We start from the raw sequence: 17507 nt of genomic DNA on the forward strand, positions 1-17507 counted from the left end.
TCGAGGGGGGCGCGTCCATCGCCGTTGTATTAGAATATAATAAATTATACACATATATATTTATTATATATATTATGTGTGCGTACGTTACACCGCAGTCCGCGGCGACGCGGCGGCGTGTCGGGCCCGTCCCCCTTCGACGACGACGGCCTTCATGAAGACATTACTCTTTACACACGCCGCGTGTATCATAATATTGTGTACGAATATATTATAATATATATATATATATATGTAGGTACGAAGCGCGTGTAATCATTGTTGGTCGTAAAACGAGAAAAGCGGACGAAAAAAAAAATAAATACGAATAAAATCGTGACGAAAACTACATAATAATAATAATGTAACGTGCAGTCGGCGGCGATGCCCTGGGTCTCCGCGGGTCGTGGTGTAGGAGGGAAAAACGCTGGACCGGGAGAACCACGGCGTACATAATATGTAATTGCATATTATATATACAGCGATCGCGCCGAAAAGAAAAAGACCCGGTAATACCTATACAATGTGGGTAGGTTAGATATTATACTTTAATACACGCGGTGGGCGGGCAGGAGAGAGAAAACAAAATTATACCGAAATAAATAACGATATCACGTAAATAATATATGATATTATAGTCTCACCGCCGCGCCGCATCGATCCCGTTCTCGCGATTGGTTCGTCCGCGTTGATAATTTCATTTTGTCCGCTGTACGCGATACACACGTCGCGCTGCGTACACATCATATTGGTACCTACGCAATTGTATCGTCAGAGGTATACGTCTTGCATACGTTATTGCATTATGGTGTACAATGTACTACACGTCCAGCAGGTGTAGTAATTAGCTGATGATAATGTTATATTTTAGACGAAACTATGACCGGCAACCGATTTTCTTGTGACAGTTTTGCTATAGTCTATACCGTAATATAAACATAATATTTGTATTATTTGGCCAACCATTTTCGTGAGGTTGCGCCTCACAAACTTAAGCGAACTGCAGCTTGAGTTCTTTGAGAGCCCCAATAAGAACCCTAACAAAGGAACTGCTACCTACGTAATTGACTATGAAACTATTTAATATTTTTCTATTTAATCGTTGACTTAATACAAGAAATATTAGGTTAGGTTAGGCGGTCCAGTATTATTTTGTGAACAAGTGTGATTCAAACGAGAGCCCGTCGTATAATTATAAAAACCTGCAGGTGATGTATTATTATTTAACTTGACAACTATATCGATGTAGAAAGAATGGGTGACGACAATTATTGTCAGATAAATGCAAAACATCCTGAGCATAGAAAGTGCCGATAAGAATATCATATTTTTTGTTTCAAGAACAAGATTCTTCGATTGATGTGTCCACAGTGCCTTTTAGTTTCTCAGATCACAAAGGCTTGATTAAATATCAAGACTGGAAAATTATTTTTTGTACCAATTTGGAGATTTTTTTTTGGTCAGAAAATTGTCAAGCATTTTACAACGAATAAGTCAAATAGTTTTATATACTCGGACTATGAGTATAACTTAATGATACTGACGAGGTGACAATTGCTACGGTAACAAACGTATATTAGTCCGGAGACGCCGCAGAGTCTACTCGCTACTGCTCGTATATTATCTAATCAAATTCACTGATAACTCGAAAGCAGGATGATACCTAAACGTTATATTGACGAGATCAGGAGATCAGGAGATGGTATTATTATTGTTATAAATATTGTTATTATAATATTACCTACACCGTGCACCGCGTCGTCGTGACGTCACCGCGCGCGTCTCACTCCGGTCCGCATCGTAGTCGCACACTTGGGTGGTCCGTCGTGGCGTGGCTGCGGTAACCGCGCGCGAGCGCTGCCTCAGTCGACGATTCGGTTTTGTGGTGCGATGTGCGCGTCGTGCTCGTCGTTCTCCCGTCCTGGTCGCCGCCGTCGCCGTCGCCGCCGTCGTCGAGTCACATCCGTACCCAAGTTCGCGAGATCGCCGCCGCTCGAGGAGCTCACCCGCGGCAACCGTCACTCCTCATCGTACACCTTTATAGTATAGCAATACACGATCCACGAACGTATACTGCAGACGCCGTCTATACAGCTAAAAAGTGACTTACGCCATGCACCCACAGGTTCGTAGCCGCAAAAGACGTCTTGAGGGTGTCTGGATGCAGAGATTCGGGGAGGTTTTTTTTATAGGAGCGGCCAGGGGAGAGGCGAGCCTGGAAAAGTCATTGGCACAGCAGGCGATAGTCTTCAAATGAAATACTCTATTATTTTAATGCTCGCCATCTATAGTAGGTTTGGTCACTGTACGTATACAGTACAGGCTATATACTAATTATCGTACATAATATTTTATCTATTATACCAAGATTATAGTATTTTACCGTGGTTGCAGTACGTTTACACGAAGCACCTGTTGTTATCGAGCTAAAAATTGGTACGTACAATAATATTATACGCACTGTTACCACTTACCGCAGTCATCTAAACGCGACTGTGTCAGATCAGTCGACATTCTGTAAGAGTTTCGGACAACGCTTTCTTATAGAATTTCATAGTATCAGCTGCGATATGTAAATATAATAATATTATTATAATGGCCAGAAACTATTTTAGAAATTGACGATGAGCTGGTTCATCAGTGATCTTGTTTATTTTTGAGTTTCCTATTTGGATGTTAAAATTTGTTTTCGTCGACCCGAATAAAGCGCTACTATAATTGCGGCAGATATATTGTAATCATAAATATATCTCGTATAAAGCCTGGACACCGTCCAACGACGACAACAGCGGCGTTGTTCTGCTGTCAGAATTATGTCTGCCGTCAAAACTACTGTTTTTATTAACTCTTAACGTCATCAAGGAGCGAGTGATAAAATATATTTTCAAGTTTTTCGTGTTTCTCGCGCTTCATCAGCCACATACGAAACTTGGCTGCGGTAAAGAAAGTTACAATAATAATTCCTGCAGTATTATGTGTCAGTCTGCGAGTCACCGCCAACCCTCTATAAAATGTAATATTTTATTCCCGTCCTTAGTATTTGACCGGTCCCCATCTATACTAATCGTATATCGTGTGCTTAAAGAAGAAACATTTATATATCTATATATATTACAAAATTCGAGTTGTTGAATGAAGGTACACCTGATTTTATTATTATTATTTTTTTTAGTGTGTAATTCTCACAGGGTAAAGATATTTCTACAAAGACTCGGAAAAAGGGAGAATAATAATATAATGTGGACGTCGAGAGAGAACAAGTCTCAATACATCTGTATGGCAGGACAGAATGGGGGTGGGGAAACAAAAAAAAAAAAAGGACGGCGAGAATTCAAAATTCAACGTCCTGCTGTTCGGTTCTAAGAAATTCACGGCCAGTTGCATTCCATCACTGGCATTATTATATCGAAATGTTTATCTGTGATCTAACAAATTGAACACATGCCTAAGCCACCACCAATCATGCGTTGTCGTCGGTCGTCCGGTGCAATGATAAAGAGGAAACTGTGCGCGGTTTTTTTTTTACTTTGAATTTTTTTTTTGTCTCTCGTATCCAATAGTTTTAGTTTTTTTAGATTGTTTGATTATTCAATTTGCCGCCATACAGTAAAAAAAAAAACATGAAAGAAAGAAAAAATTAACATGTCGGTAACTCTGAGCTGTAAACTGTATGATAAATACAATATAATCGTATAGTGTCGCTGCTGCCGTTTATCGGCATGAAACGATGAGGTGAGAGGAGGATGCGACGGGAAAGAAAAAATAACGCTAAGGATTTATAATAATAAACGACCATTACTCTATTATTATTATGAGTCGTGTGTTTGAATAACGCAGCGGCATTAATGAGTAATGACCCATGGTTCGTCCAAACTATATGGTCACGAACTCTGAACGTTAAAGAATTGTAATTGAAAGATTAAATAGCCGGTGTCCGGGCGGCGGGCACTACATTATACAGTTTGAGTTGCAATATTATTGTACTGTTTATACTTAACTTTCAATACATACTATCGACAGTAATGATATATAATTACTACCTACTATTTTTGTAATATTATGACGATATAACGACTGTATTTACATTATAATTTAAAATGACACTCGGCGCCATAAATGAGCAAAACGGAAGCTACTTCCGCTAAAAAACGCGTCTTCATCTTAGTAATTGATATGACGAAGTCATGTACACATGTGCAGTGTGCACACACTTATATAAAGAGTGTTTCTTTAATCCAATTACACCAACCAATGTGTTCAGAATTTTTCAATTTTTCAATTTTATTTTTTTATGCTTTTAAAAACATTGATAGGTATTCTATCAGTTTTTGTTCTTAAAATTTAGAATTTCTTGGATTTTCTTAGGATATTACTTGATTGACGATAAAAGAATCATTATGCACATCGTGTATATATATGTATAGTTGGCAACGTGCTATGCACTCTGCTGCCGTGACGAAGAACGGGCGAGAAAATAAATAAAATATTATGATGAAAAGCCTCTCCCGGAAATAGTTCACAGGATGCCAATCGTATATACATTTAAGTGCGAGTGTGTATCGGTATATATACATATAATATAATATGTTCATCTATATGTAGAGGTATATAATACGCCACCGCCGCCGACATCTGAAAATAGTGTCGTAAATCAACAGCTCGCTCTCGCCGCCGCCGCACATGGCCCCGGCTATCGTCGTTAAAATAAAACTCTCTTTTCGAAAAGGACAACACCGACTTGTCCGGGAATTTTTACAGCACCGCCGTCAGTGCTCCTTCTGCTGCCACTCTTGTTGCTTCTCGAATTATCCATGATGTTATATATATATATAAGTTGTCAGCCGACACGATTCGTTTAGCGCCGAACACGTTTTTTGATACACAACAACTGTGCGTCGGTTCTCGTTTTTCGTTTTTATTTTTACGAATCCGCTCTCCGAGATGATGAGCCATAACAGACGACGACCACAACACCGCTTGAGATTTACCATAAGACTTCCTACATAATATTTAGTTACTGCCACCAACCGTCACCAGACAACCATTCCGAATCGTCATTGCGTCCTGTCACCATAATATCCTTGCTCCCCCTTCACGGCTCACATACATTTAGATATCCTCACTCCCATACCTTCAACGGTCTAATCGAATAAAACCACTCATATAATAAGCAGAAAATATTATTAAAGTAGTTGGACAATATTGTTTTGTCACGAAAACGAATGGAAGATGTACCATGGACTTATGATAGTATGTGAGATAACAATTTTTATCTTGAAAACTGGAGTAAATTCGAGTAGATTAACGAACGACAGTATAAATAACAGTTAAAAATAATGTATGAAAATAGAAATGTACCTATATAAAATGCAAATAAATATACAACCTAAGCATTATAATATTATACGTATGCAGTTAAATGATCGATATTTAGGTAATAATAATTATTAAGCCAATATGTTTTTCTATCACTATTAAGATGTATATCCTTAATTATTCGTTGAAAATTTTAAATCCTTAATTTTATTATTTATGGAGGGAAATTAATTACTTTCCCGTGTTCTTGATAATATTTTTTAAAATCTTTATCGTCCGCCTCGTGTTCCTTTATTTTAAAACAATAAACAAACGATTCGCATTGTGTATTGTATATATAGGATCACTGCGTTTAGTATAATATACATTATACACACTGAGTTTATAAGCGCGGTTGATTTAATAAGTTGTTCCATTTTATTGAACACGGACGGTGCTTGAATTTAGAGTTGATTGGCAACATCTATTTTTCATTCATTGGCATTCTTGACAAACTCGTAGCTGTCAGTAACAATAGTAATAATTAGTATAAAAGTGGGATTTACTTGGTACTGGCACCAAGAATTAAAATATTTTACGAGTTAGTACGTGCACGTCTTTGCCCCTTAAGCTCACTGAACGGCGCTTTTCGATTACATTATTATATTGTATGCGTATAGGTTTTAAATAACCACCCAGCACACAAATAGATACAACTCTTGCTGCGTATTAGGTGTAGTTTTTTATGAGGCCTGCAAAGTTTATGGTTTTGTTCAGCGAACTGTTTATACACGGTGTAAGTCAATTCGGTAACCAGCCCGTCTGGGTCCCTGCACCAGTGATAATAATTTACCGATATACTATATATTATAATAATTATGTACGTATATTTATAGCCATGTGTGTATTTTGATTGTTTACAGCTTGGTCGGCAGTTGCGGAGTCGGAGGATCAGGTGACTTAGTTCGGAGGGGGGCGGGTGGCGTCCTGCCGCCACACCATCCGCACCCCCATCCCGCCGATTTCCCTCATCCGCTTCGTTTCAACTGTATGGATATCTGCTCGTCGTTCGCAACAGTCGGTTCCTTGAGTAAGTATGATAAACATAATGATATTACATGTATTGCTAAACGATAATTGTAATTTTCTCAAAATTGGTTCTAAATTATGAATAGTTACTAACGTTTGGACGTCGCGTTAATAGCTTATTATTGTAACAAATTATTGTAATTAAATTTGACATTTGCACAATTTATCTTTATTTATTCAAATTTCCATCTTTATCCCTTGCTATTTTTGTTATGAAATAGTGAAAGGAAGACAATCGATACAATAAAATTATAATCATAATAAATAGTGATAACCCCATTTGAACAACTACATAGTTCATAATATTGAAAAAAGCATATTATTTTTAATTTTCAAGAACATTTTCATATGAATTCAGTTTTATCTTTTAAGTTGAATTTTTCTAGCCCCCCTCTTTAACGGGTAGTCCTCTAATGTATGTATATAATTTTATAACTGTTGTGTTAATCTTCGTCAATCGTGGTCAACAGGTTCGGGTCTGTGTAGCCCGTTGGCACAAAGCTTTTCGCGTCAAGGCAAGAAACGGGCACTATCCGTGTCGCCGTCCCCAGACCTGGAGCTACATGGCCGCATTAGGTCATCGCCGAGCGCGCTTTACTCGGCCGCCGCAGCGTACGGCGCCTCGTGCTCTAGAAGTTCGAGCACGTCTGGATCGTATGGGCACCTGAACCCGCTGGCGTTTACCATGCAACACCACCCGTCCGTCATATCGCCGCAAGTCCAACAGTTGTTGCGATCCGCCAGTGGTTTGCACTTGCCATGGCATAACGCCGCCGCCATGCCATCCTCCGCCCACCATCCCTCGTACAACATACACATGTTACCGGTACCCTCTCAGGACTGCAGTTCACAGGCAAGTAGTTTCTATTCACGGTTCATATTCACGACAGCTCGTTATTTCGAACATGTCGTCCGTTATTATAAGTTGGATGGTATGTGTTATATATAATGTGTCATATGGTTATTAGATGTTGGCCAACGACATGTGCAAGATCAAACACGAACGGTCCAAATCGAAGTCGACATCGGCTTCGAAAAAGACTTCTCAAAAGATCGTCGAAGACTCGAAACAAAACTCACCAGAATCCATCAGTGACCTCAAAGGGGAACCAGATTTCATTGAGACAAACTGTCACTGGAAGAACTGTAATTTAGAATACCAGACTCAGGCTGTATTAGTACAGGTACATATTATAATTATTATTGTCTTTATTACCTTTCAATATTATTTTCAATCCACAATTATTAATATTGTATATGTACACCGACAACAAATTCATTGAAATGTACCTATAATTGCTCGAAGCAAATTAATTTCCACCGCATAACTCAACACCAGCCACACAACAACACCGGAATACTAATACGCTTACCGTTTTTCTTTTATATGATGATAATGCGATGACTTTATAATATTATTATGTTTTTGTATTTTGCAGCACATCGTTAATGATCATATTCAGGCGAACAAAAAGTCATTTGTATGCCAGTGGCAAGATTGTTCTAGAGCCGAGAAGCCATTCAAAGCCCAATACATGCTTGTGGTACATATGCGAAGGCATACTGGAGAGAAACCACACAAATGCACGGTAATTGATTTATCTCTAAGTTTTGTTTTTTTAGCATAAGTAAATCGTATAATATGATTGTAGCCTTTGGGTTTTATACATATAACAATATGAAAAAACTAAACATTGGTATACTTCAATAATTAATTCAAAAAATGTATAACCAATTAGCAAAGATAAATACTGATTCGATCATTTATAATTTTTTTATGTTTAACACCAATGTCCGAATTATTAATTATGCTAATTTTAATTTTACAGTTCGAAAATTGCACCAAAGCTTATTCGAGGTTGGAAAACCTAAAAACTCATCTCAGATCTCATACCGGCGAAAAGCCCTATACTTGTGAACATCCTGGTTGCAGTAAGGCCTTTAGCAATGCTTCCGATAGAGCGAAACATCAAAACCGCACTCATTCCAGCGAGGTAATTGTAACTTTGATTTAAAATAAACAAACTATACAATGTTTATAACATGAGTTAAAATTGTATTACTTATAATGGGGGGAATATCACTATTGAGTATAGTATATTGTAATGTATATTGTTTAATATACTATATACAAATAATACTTTTTCTATTTCAAAGTTTGTTTTGGTGAAATTGTATGTTTAAAATGTATGTAATATAATATGTTTAATTTGTGTGTATGCAATCAGTTGGGAAAATTGAATAGGTGAGAATAGGTTATTAAACATCGTTTGCTGAAATAGCACTAACGTCCAAATCTGTCTTTTTTAGAAACCATACATATGTAAAGCTCCCGGATGTACAAAACGTTACACCGATCCTAGTTCCTTGCGTAAACACGTCAAGACGGTTCATGGGGCTGATTTCTATGCCCATAAACGACACAAGGGCAATGGAAATGGTGACAACAGCCGCGGCGGAGGGAGTGGTGGTGGTGGGGGAGGTAGTGGCAACGGACCTGGTGCCGATGACGCGTCACCATATCGGAGCGATGAGATGCCGATGAGTGCCAAAACTGTTAGCGTGTCTAGTCCGAGTATAAAATCTGAAGTACGTACCCATAGCATTCCTAAAATAAATCGAATTTAAAATGACTATTTGGCTTAATTTTAGTTTGACTTATTTATATAATTTGTGTTCTCTTTTTCGTTTCCGTAGGAAACAAATTCCCCTGGCCAGCAACCCAGTCCTATGAGTGTTCCGTACAGTAATAGAATGTTTCACGACGAGCCTATTAGTGATAGCAACCATAGTGCAGACGCTCTGGACGACAATTGGGTCGAAGATGGACATGATGCTGACGTGAGTATTTACTATAAATCTTATTCAATAGCAACGGTAGCGCCGAATTCAGTTTTTCATGCTATAAGAAAATGGTTAATCATTTTATTGACTTTTATAGTTATTCGACTTTATTCCGATGCACTCTGAAGTTGGAATGGTCACTTCGGCGCCTATGGTTCGTAGGATGCGACGGTTTGTGCCACATGCTGGATTGAAGCACGCCGCAGCCAACGAGTTGTCGCCAATGCCCGACTTGAGTCCAGGACATGGAAGTACTTCTGGTATGCAAGAATTAAATAAGCAATTGACTGACATGAAAATGGTGTCTAATCAAGACACTATACGGAGAGAAAGCACATTTAGTAACTACTGGAGCATGAAGTCTGACCTGAGTCGCAGGAACAGTCAAGTACGCATACTAACTTACCTAAGAAAAATAGTTCGGGTGTCATTGTTTAAATGTTTGATGTATAACTTTTGTATTTTTTTAGGTCCCTTCCGAGCATCATAGGTTAAGCAATGCCTCATCCCTATATGATCCGATTTCAGTGGATTATTCCCCTAGTCAAGCAAACACAGCCTTGGGTCCTGATATCGATGTATGTGCCATTGTACTTAACAGACTCTGTCAATTATTCATTGATGTCTATAAAATATTTTTTCTTTATGTCGGATTTCAGGCGTTTACCGATAACGAAGAATGCAGGCAGTTGCCAGAAAGTGCCAAAATGTCGAGACCTCAAACTCGGCAAGCTGGGACCGTACATCATCCCAACTCCAACATCAACCTCGACGAGGTCGGTGAAGGTGAATCGCTGGAGAGTAAAATGGTCTTACCAGACGATTTTGACGACGTCATCAAGGACATGGTAAGTCAATAAAACTCTTTAAAAATCAAAATGATATTGCCTAGGTACAGTGCTATATTAAATGGTTTATTTAAATTTATCAGATAAGCGAAAAAATTGAAGATTACGATCTCGGAGCGTTCGACGCGGAAAAGACCATCGACGAACTCACCGAATCCGCTCTGGAGCACATTCCCACGCTGACTCCGCCTATTGTTGTCCAGGACGCGACCAATGGTGCCGGAAACGGTCAAGCGTTAACGAATGCGGTGGCCCCCGTCGTTCCGTCACCCATTCCGAATGATAGGATAAACAAGGCACCGCCGGCAAACAGCTACCGGAACATGCGAAGCAACAGTTTACCGGTCAACTGGCAGGGACAGGAACAGAGTCACGGACACGGATTACCCGGTTCGACGTACAACCCTCAATTCCAGAACCAAAGACCGTACCAGGCGAACCACCCTGCGATGTTGTTCGGCACCACCACCACCACCAATAACAACAACAACAACAACAACAACTTTAATTTCGGGCCGAATATGCAACAGAGACAAAACGGTGGACGGTACTCGTATTCGTCCAACCAGGACTTTGTTAACTACAATCACAATTATGCCAACTTCCGGCACAATAGCGGACAGCAGTACCATCAAGTGAAGAACAACAACAATCAACACTACCAGCTGAACAACAACAATAACAACAACATTAACAATAACAGCAACACCAGCAACAATAACGGTCTACAGTTCCACGGGCAAGGAAACGAAAACGGGTACTATGACGACAACAGCGCCACCCCGAACGCGTACCAGAGGTGCCAGAGGACCGCCGCTGGCAACGGAGGACAACAAGCCGCGGCTGTGGGACAAGCGGCCACCTCACATGGCATGCAGTCTTACAATCATAGCTACTACAATGGTGGCTGCAACAACCATCAGTGCGGTCAACAGCAGTGTGGCCAACAGCACAACAGCAATTACTACAACAGTGGCTATCATCAAAACAATGGTGGAAAATTCAATGGCTGCTATTCGAGGCCAAACCACCATCAACAGATGAGCCAGCAGACCCATCAGCAACAGCAGCAACAACAGCAACAACAGTACTACACGGATCTAGACCGGAAACAGGATACCGGGACGACGGCGGCCACGGGTCCGATGGAGGAGGAATCCTCTACCTTCCGGCCAGCACCAGAGCCCCAAGAGTTCGACAGCAGCAACAACATGGTGCTCAAAGACATGTCCACGTCGTTGAGCTCGCTCTACGACGAGAACACCTTTTTCCAAATGTCCACCGTGTTTTCTGAATCATAACCACATCCACCGCCACCTTAAGTATTTATTGTATAGAATTTAAAACTATAGTTACCACTCGGTTTTAGCGTGTTTTGTAAGTGCCCTCCTCCCCCTCCAGTGAAGTGTTGATCATTTGTATTTGTATTTTTCTATGTTTTTTTTTTTACTGAAAACTGGTCATTAATGGTAAATTTTTATTAGATTTATGATGAATGCATTTCTGAACTAATGCATTTATTCTATATCATTTAAATTTTGAAATAAAAAAATAAAAATTATAAATCCGTTGGATTTGAATTGTGTACATAATGAAAATGTTAAAATTCATAATTTTATTTATTTAAATGTAAGTATGTAGTAAACTTAAAATTTTTATTGTTATGAATGTGATCTTCATTTTAAGACTTCTATTTATTTTTTTTTGTTAAAATGAAATCATAACTTTCTTGTATGTTTGATTTAAGATGGTACATTTTTTTTAAATTAAAAAAAGTTATATTTAATACTCATTTGAATGTTTTTGAAGTATATTTTCGACGGTTTGCATCTTTTATCATCTGATAACACTATATTTAAGTACATGATCTATTGAGTATGTAGGTACTTGGGGTGCTATTAAAGTATACCATGTGAAAAGGTGATTTAGGGGGAAAAATAATATATGTTACATTTAAATGACATAAATCATAGTTTGTAATCTGTCAATATTAACGAATATACTAATAAAAATCAGTGTACAGTATACATTTATTTAGTATACATTTTGTACATTATGTAACGTTAATATTATTGTACAAATTACAATAATTTAGGTATTTCAAGTTTTCCTCACCACCTTAGCACATTAAATGAAAACCAATATTATATCAAAGTATCAAACTTCTTAATGTTGCTTAATGTTGCATGAGGTATGGCACGTGCTGCGTTTTATGAATGTGGTTTCCCCAAGTATAAAATGTAGGCATAGTCCACATAGAGGAGAATGGGACATTTATTATAAGGGAAACGATTTATCGAGGGAATCTTAAGAAAAAATAATAATTTTTTTAAAATAAAACTTTGATTTAATATAATGTATTAAGAATCCCTTTTCGGACCGATAATTTCCCATTATCCCACTGCCAGAGTTGAATTCAAGACGCGTTTAATATTATCCGTAACCCAAAAAATGGAAATGGCCAATGGCAATGTCTGACATGAATGCACTATGAAAATATATAAAAACAGTTACATTTTTTCAACAAATAAAAGTGGTATATATTAACACTGTTGGGTAATCCCATCCATATTTATACATTTATGTCCCCTGAATTCAACACTGCATTCATAAACCGGAAAATAGTTAAAATAATGTAGGTATTATGTATGTATTAACGGCAAATTGTTGAATTCGGTATTATATAGAATTCCTAGGTATTCTATAGAATGCCAAAAATGATCATTATACATATTACTTAACCGATATTATACCACTGTTCAGTGTTCACTAACTAATTAAAGGTGATGAGTTGTAACTTAAGCACAATAAATTATTAATATTATTTTTTAAATTTTATTACTACTAATAAGTAGTAATTAACTTTTATTAACTTACCTATAGTATACCATTTTTTAAATATGACTTTAACGAAAAAGAAATATTTTTTTTTTCAAGTATCATTATTAATCCATAATGCAATAGCTCAAATCATATTCATTGTTCTTGAACATGCTAGAAATGATGTGGATAATATTTAGAAATTCCAAAACACGAACATATGCAATGTCTAGCCCCTCCGTGTTTTGTTTTCACTAGTCACTTTATTAAACTTACCAGCCCGTCTAATCATATATGTAAGACCGTTGTCCCGTTACCTATTAAATAAAATATTATATTGTGTTATAAAAGATTATATTTTATAAAATAATATCAGTACTTAAGAAAACTTGATTTAAATATTGCATTCATTTTCCCACACACAATGTATTCATAATTTTACTATAGTTGCTTGAGCGTCAACTATCCATACTACTATTTAATTGATGCTTATTAAATGCATAGTAAACAATTACAAATAGATTGCTTAAAAATGAAAATAACTGCGTGAAACTATACACGTTAAAGCTATAATTTAATACACTACTATAATATTTAAGTATTAGATTTTTTGAAATAACCATTCACCAAGGCTGCACTTTCAATGTCCAATAGGTTAAGCAAAATAAATTACGGGAACACGGCGTTCTGGATAGGCATTTTAGCTACACCAATATCAAAATTTTCGGTATCTCACTGCACAAACACGCTCAACTAAAATAAAAATACAAACACGAACATGAATCGGCACACACAAAACTAGAAAGTATTTACCAATATGATACGTAATTTGAAATTTGAAATCTTAAAATAATTATTATCAATTTTAAAGAAAACTATTGGTGTAGTTCAAGGTTAACTAACAATTTGCAGCCTGTACATAACACTGAGCCAGCTATTTAACTCTTACATAGTTGTTTAATTAGTGTGTTGATATTCATTTTAGTTTGGAAACTTTAAATACAAATTCTCGAACATGGTTTGGCATTTGGCTGACCTTATTGACCTTCAGTAAATATTCATGTATGAAGGTCATCCAAAAAAAGAACTACTTCTTTCTGTCCAATTGCAGGTAGTCCCCAATGTTAAGACTTATCTACATAAATATTTAGTTTTTTTTATATTTTACCTAAATAGTTGCAATTTATCGAAGAAAAAAATTCCTCTAACTAGATAAATTTATATAAATGAGTTCATTTGTATAAATAACAATATTTTTATATTATAAATAATTCATATTATGCATAAATTATACTAATAATATTGAACATCATACAATATACAAAGTGTTATTTTATTTAATATTATATCATTATAAGTATTAAAAATTAAATTTTAAAAATGAATTATTGATTTATATTTTTCACAAATAATTATGTATATTACAAACTGTAATTTAAACCTATTATCTGTGCCTATAACCATATTCAGGCAGTAACAAGGTGTTCTCTCAAGATGTTGGATTTTAATATATTTTTTTTTTAAAGTACCAGTTTTTGTCAATATAAAAAAGTATTTAATTTTAGGTTTTTTTTAGTTACATTTTTGTCGTTTTATCTTAATCTTTATCTAGATAAAAAAGTAAATATCTAATCCCAATACTGATAGTCTCTAACGGTCAGCTATGATTACTCTGGGTCCATCTTATCCTCTGATCTAGGCAGGAAGTACAATTTTTTTTAATAAATTTAAATTGCGTTAAACGTAAAGAAATACAACAGTATTTTTTCAAAAAAATAATAATTACAATATAATTATTTTTTTGCTTATTAATTAGCGTGAATTGAAAATACTCATAACCCACTTTAAAAAAACAGTATATTCGTAAAAAATTAAAAAACCCACATACAAATACAGATAATGTTCTTTACATCAAGTTTTATAATAGTTCAATTCACTTTAATTTTTAAGTTAAACAAACTAAAACTACTGAGTGTAAATTTGGTATAATATTATGTACTTTTATGAAGGAAAAAATGCCAGTGTAGCGTTCTCTTACACTTACTGAGATTTCCATTTTCCACTACCAAACGTACACTTTGAAACAAATTAATAAATTCAGAACAGTGCACACAAATTGCCTATCAAATAAAACTAGGGGACCTATTTTCACTTGAATTGGCTCCATGAACTCATACTATTATATTTGAAATTAGTAAATTGATATGATTTATACTGATTTTCGTAAGATGGTAGAAAAATATCAAACTTTAATTTATATTTTATTTAAAAATTTTTTGTTGGATTTTTATAATATTTTAGGTATGTATTAATAAATATATTATTATATCTTATTAAATATGAAAATTGTATATTATAATAAAAGATTATAGTTACAATAGTTTACATTGTAAATACAATTATTACGGAGCTTCAGCTGATTTTTATATTTTACCGTTGATAATGAATGGAGACTTTAATAGCCAATACGGAGAACAATTAAATACATTATTTCTGCTTGACAATTATTTTTGGCAGAACAAAAGCTTCTACTTAAAGTGGTCCAACTATATTGACGCAATTATTCAGTAATAATAAATTGATTATATAAGTTTTCATTTATAACCTGTTTAATTTGAAAAACGTTTAGATATATACACACAAAAATAATATACTGTGACTTTTTTTTCAGTATTAAATATCATGCTAAAGAATTTAATGGTTAGACTGGTGTTTATTAGAGAGTCATTCAGACACGTCGTCATTATAATCTTATGACTTCTTAGATAATTACAGAAAAAATGATAACTTCTAAATGTTTAATTTTAATATCATCGGTAATTTAAACTATTTTGATAGTATTATCCATCAGAAATATTAATGTTAATATTAATACATAGTATTGTGTTCTGTTTGTATGTACTTAAGTTTAACTTAGTTCAAAAAAAATAGCATTAGATATTCTTAGCGGCAATTAGTGTTTTAAGTGGTAACATTAATGCTCAGTGAATCGCATCGATAAAATGTTTGCGCTTAGTTTTTATTTTCGTATATTTTATGAATCATATTGCATATTATTTTGTCGTAGATTTTTTCACATTTCAATGTACCTACCAACCATGAAGGTAAATTCACAGTAACTTCTAGCACGCGTGACCTACTATTTGTTGTTTAAAGACGTTTAGAATAGAATAATGGCCAAAAAAACAGTAACAATCTCATAAACAAACACAGTTTAGTATATTATGCCTATCGACGTTAACAGACCTAGTTCCTATGCAATCTTTATTTATCTTTAATAAAATTATTATAAACCATAATAATGTAGCTTGTAGCGTGCAGCGACTATTAATTATTAATTACAAAACAGAAAACAGAAATAATGTGTTTTAGTACACAGCGGCAGAGCATAATTAATATAAAATGTTATATTTTATGATAACACGGCGTTTCGGTTAGGCTTTTTAACTACACCTGGGTCCATTTTTCTGGTATCTTACTAAAACACTGGAGTGTAATAAATACTAACCATTCTTTACCTTCGGATTTATCTTCATTTTTAGCAATTACTCCATCTATTGGTCAATAGATACAATAAGCAGAATATGAAACTCTGTTGGTAGTACATTTATAATACCACTATGTAAGTGAATACTAACACTACCTATATAGATAGCCAAATCGAGTTTGATGAAATTTATTATTTACGATTTAATTATTATACTTAATTTATTTAATTAGTTTTGATAAGAAAACCTTGTATATTGTTCACATTAAAACTAAGTATTTGATGTCATCTAATGACTAATATTAATCAAATTGTTTATTGTAGATTTATAAATTAATTTACTTCGATTTGATTGTCGATCTTGGGTCACTGGAACAACGAAATCCGACTGTTGAGTTCATTGTGGTAAAGAGTTATTAAATGTTGATTCTAAGTGTTTTATTATATTATCATAGTATAGCGGATCGAAGAAAATGCGTCGATACTAATTAAGTGTGGGGTTACCGTATTAGTAAAAAGTAAAGGAGATTTTAAATTGGCTACACGCTAAAATAATTAAATATGGGATATAATTTGAACAAAGTTGGAAGATAGATTAATAGAATATAATTATAATTATTTTAATTACTCTTCTTACTTTGACTTCAAATGTTATTGGTTATTTTGTTACTTTATTTTAGCTTTTGGTCAACTCATTCACATAACAAACATCATTTTTTATAGTTTAATAATTGTATTGTACTTCTTTGTGGTGTAATTTATTTTATCATATAATTACATCTTTCCATATAATTGAGTTCTAAACGTTAAGTTAAAACTTACAAGCCTATAAAAACAATTCATAAAAAAAAATGTAAAAATCAACAGAGAATTTATACAACAAGTCTGTTTTAACTGGTTAGCACCCGTTTCACATTATGCACACTGTAGCAATTAGTCATAGCTCGTTGTTCTGTTGTATACTATTTTTATAGAACATACGTATCATAAAATATGCATAAAACAATAGTTCGTACTAAAAGTGTAACAAAGACGTCACAATAACATAATTATATAATATTATTTATTATTTAATAATTATAGAATATAATGGGTATCATGAAAATGTTAGCATTAATCATTTTTGTTGTATTTAAAAAAATAGA

At 34.9% G+C, this 17507-nt stretch overlaps 1 protein-coding gene and 1 long non-coding RNA gene across 3 annotated transcripts in view; one reads left to right on the forward strand and one right to left on the reverse strand.

Moving 5' to 3' along the window:
• Nucleotides 1–11847, forward strand: part of LOC111039750 (transcriptional activator cubitus interruptus) — a 37775-nt gene extending 25928 nt beyond the window's left edge. The window contains exons 1-12 of one of the 2 annotated variants that reach the window (XM_022323359.1): nt 1839–2104; nt 6198–6364; nt 6834–7216; nt 7332–7547; nt 7803–7952; nt 8193–8357; nt 8674–8952; nt 9061–9204; nt 9305–9595; nt 9678–9785; nt 9867–10055; nt 10139–11356. In XM_022323359.1, the coding sequence (XP_022179051.1) occupies nt 6325–6364; nt 6834–7216; nt 7332–7547; nt 7803–7952; nt 8193–8357; nt 8674–8952; nt 9061–9204; nt 9305–9595; nt 9678–9785; nt 9867–10055; nt 10139–11356 (3183 nt within the window). In that variant the 5' untranslated portion in view covers nt 1839–2104; nt 6198–6324. Of the gene's footprint in view, nt 1–1838; nt 2105–6197; nt 6365–6833; nt 7217–7331; nt 7548–7802; nt 7953–8192; nt 8358–8673; nt 8953–9060; nt 9205–9304; nt 9596–9677; nt 9786–9866; nt 10056–10138 lie in introns of those variants that run through there. The other variant, XM_022323358.1, reaches the window with a different exon arrangement.
• Nucleotides 11758–14107, reverse strand: LOC111039751. The gene is made up of 2 exons (XR_002605134.1): nt 12933–14107; nt 11758–12543 (listed from the first exon to the last, which is right to left on the reverse strand). It is a non-coding gene; the product is annotated as an uncharacterized LOC111039751 (long non-coding RNA).
• Nucleotides 14108–17507: the final 3400 nt, after the last annotated feature.

Source organism: Myzus persicae, unplaced genomic scaffold (genome assembly GCF_001856785.1).
Source record: "Myzus persicae strain clone G006 unplaced genomic scaffold, MPER_G0061.0, whole genome shotgun sequence".
In the NCBI taxonomy this organism is placed as follows: Eukaryota; Metazoa; Arthropoda; class Insecta; order Hemiptera; family Aphididae; genus Myzus; species Myzus persicae.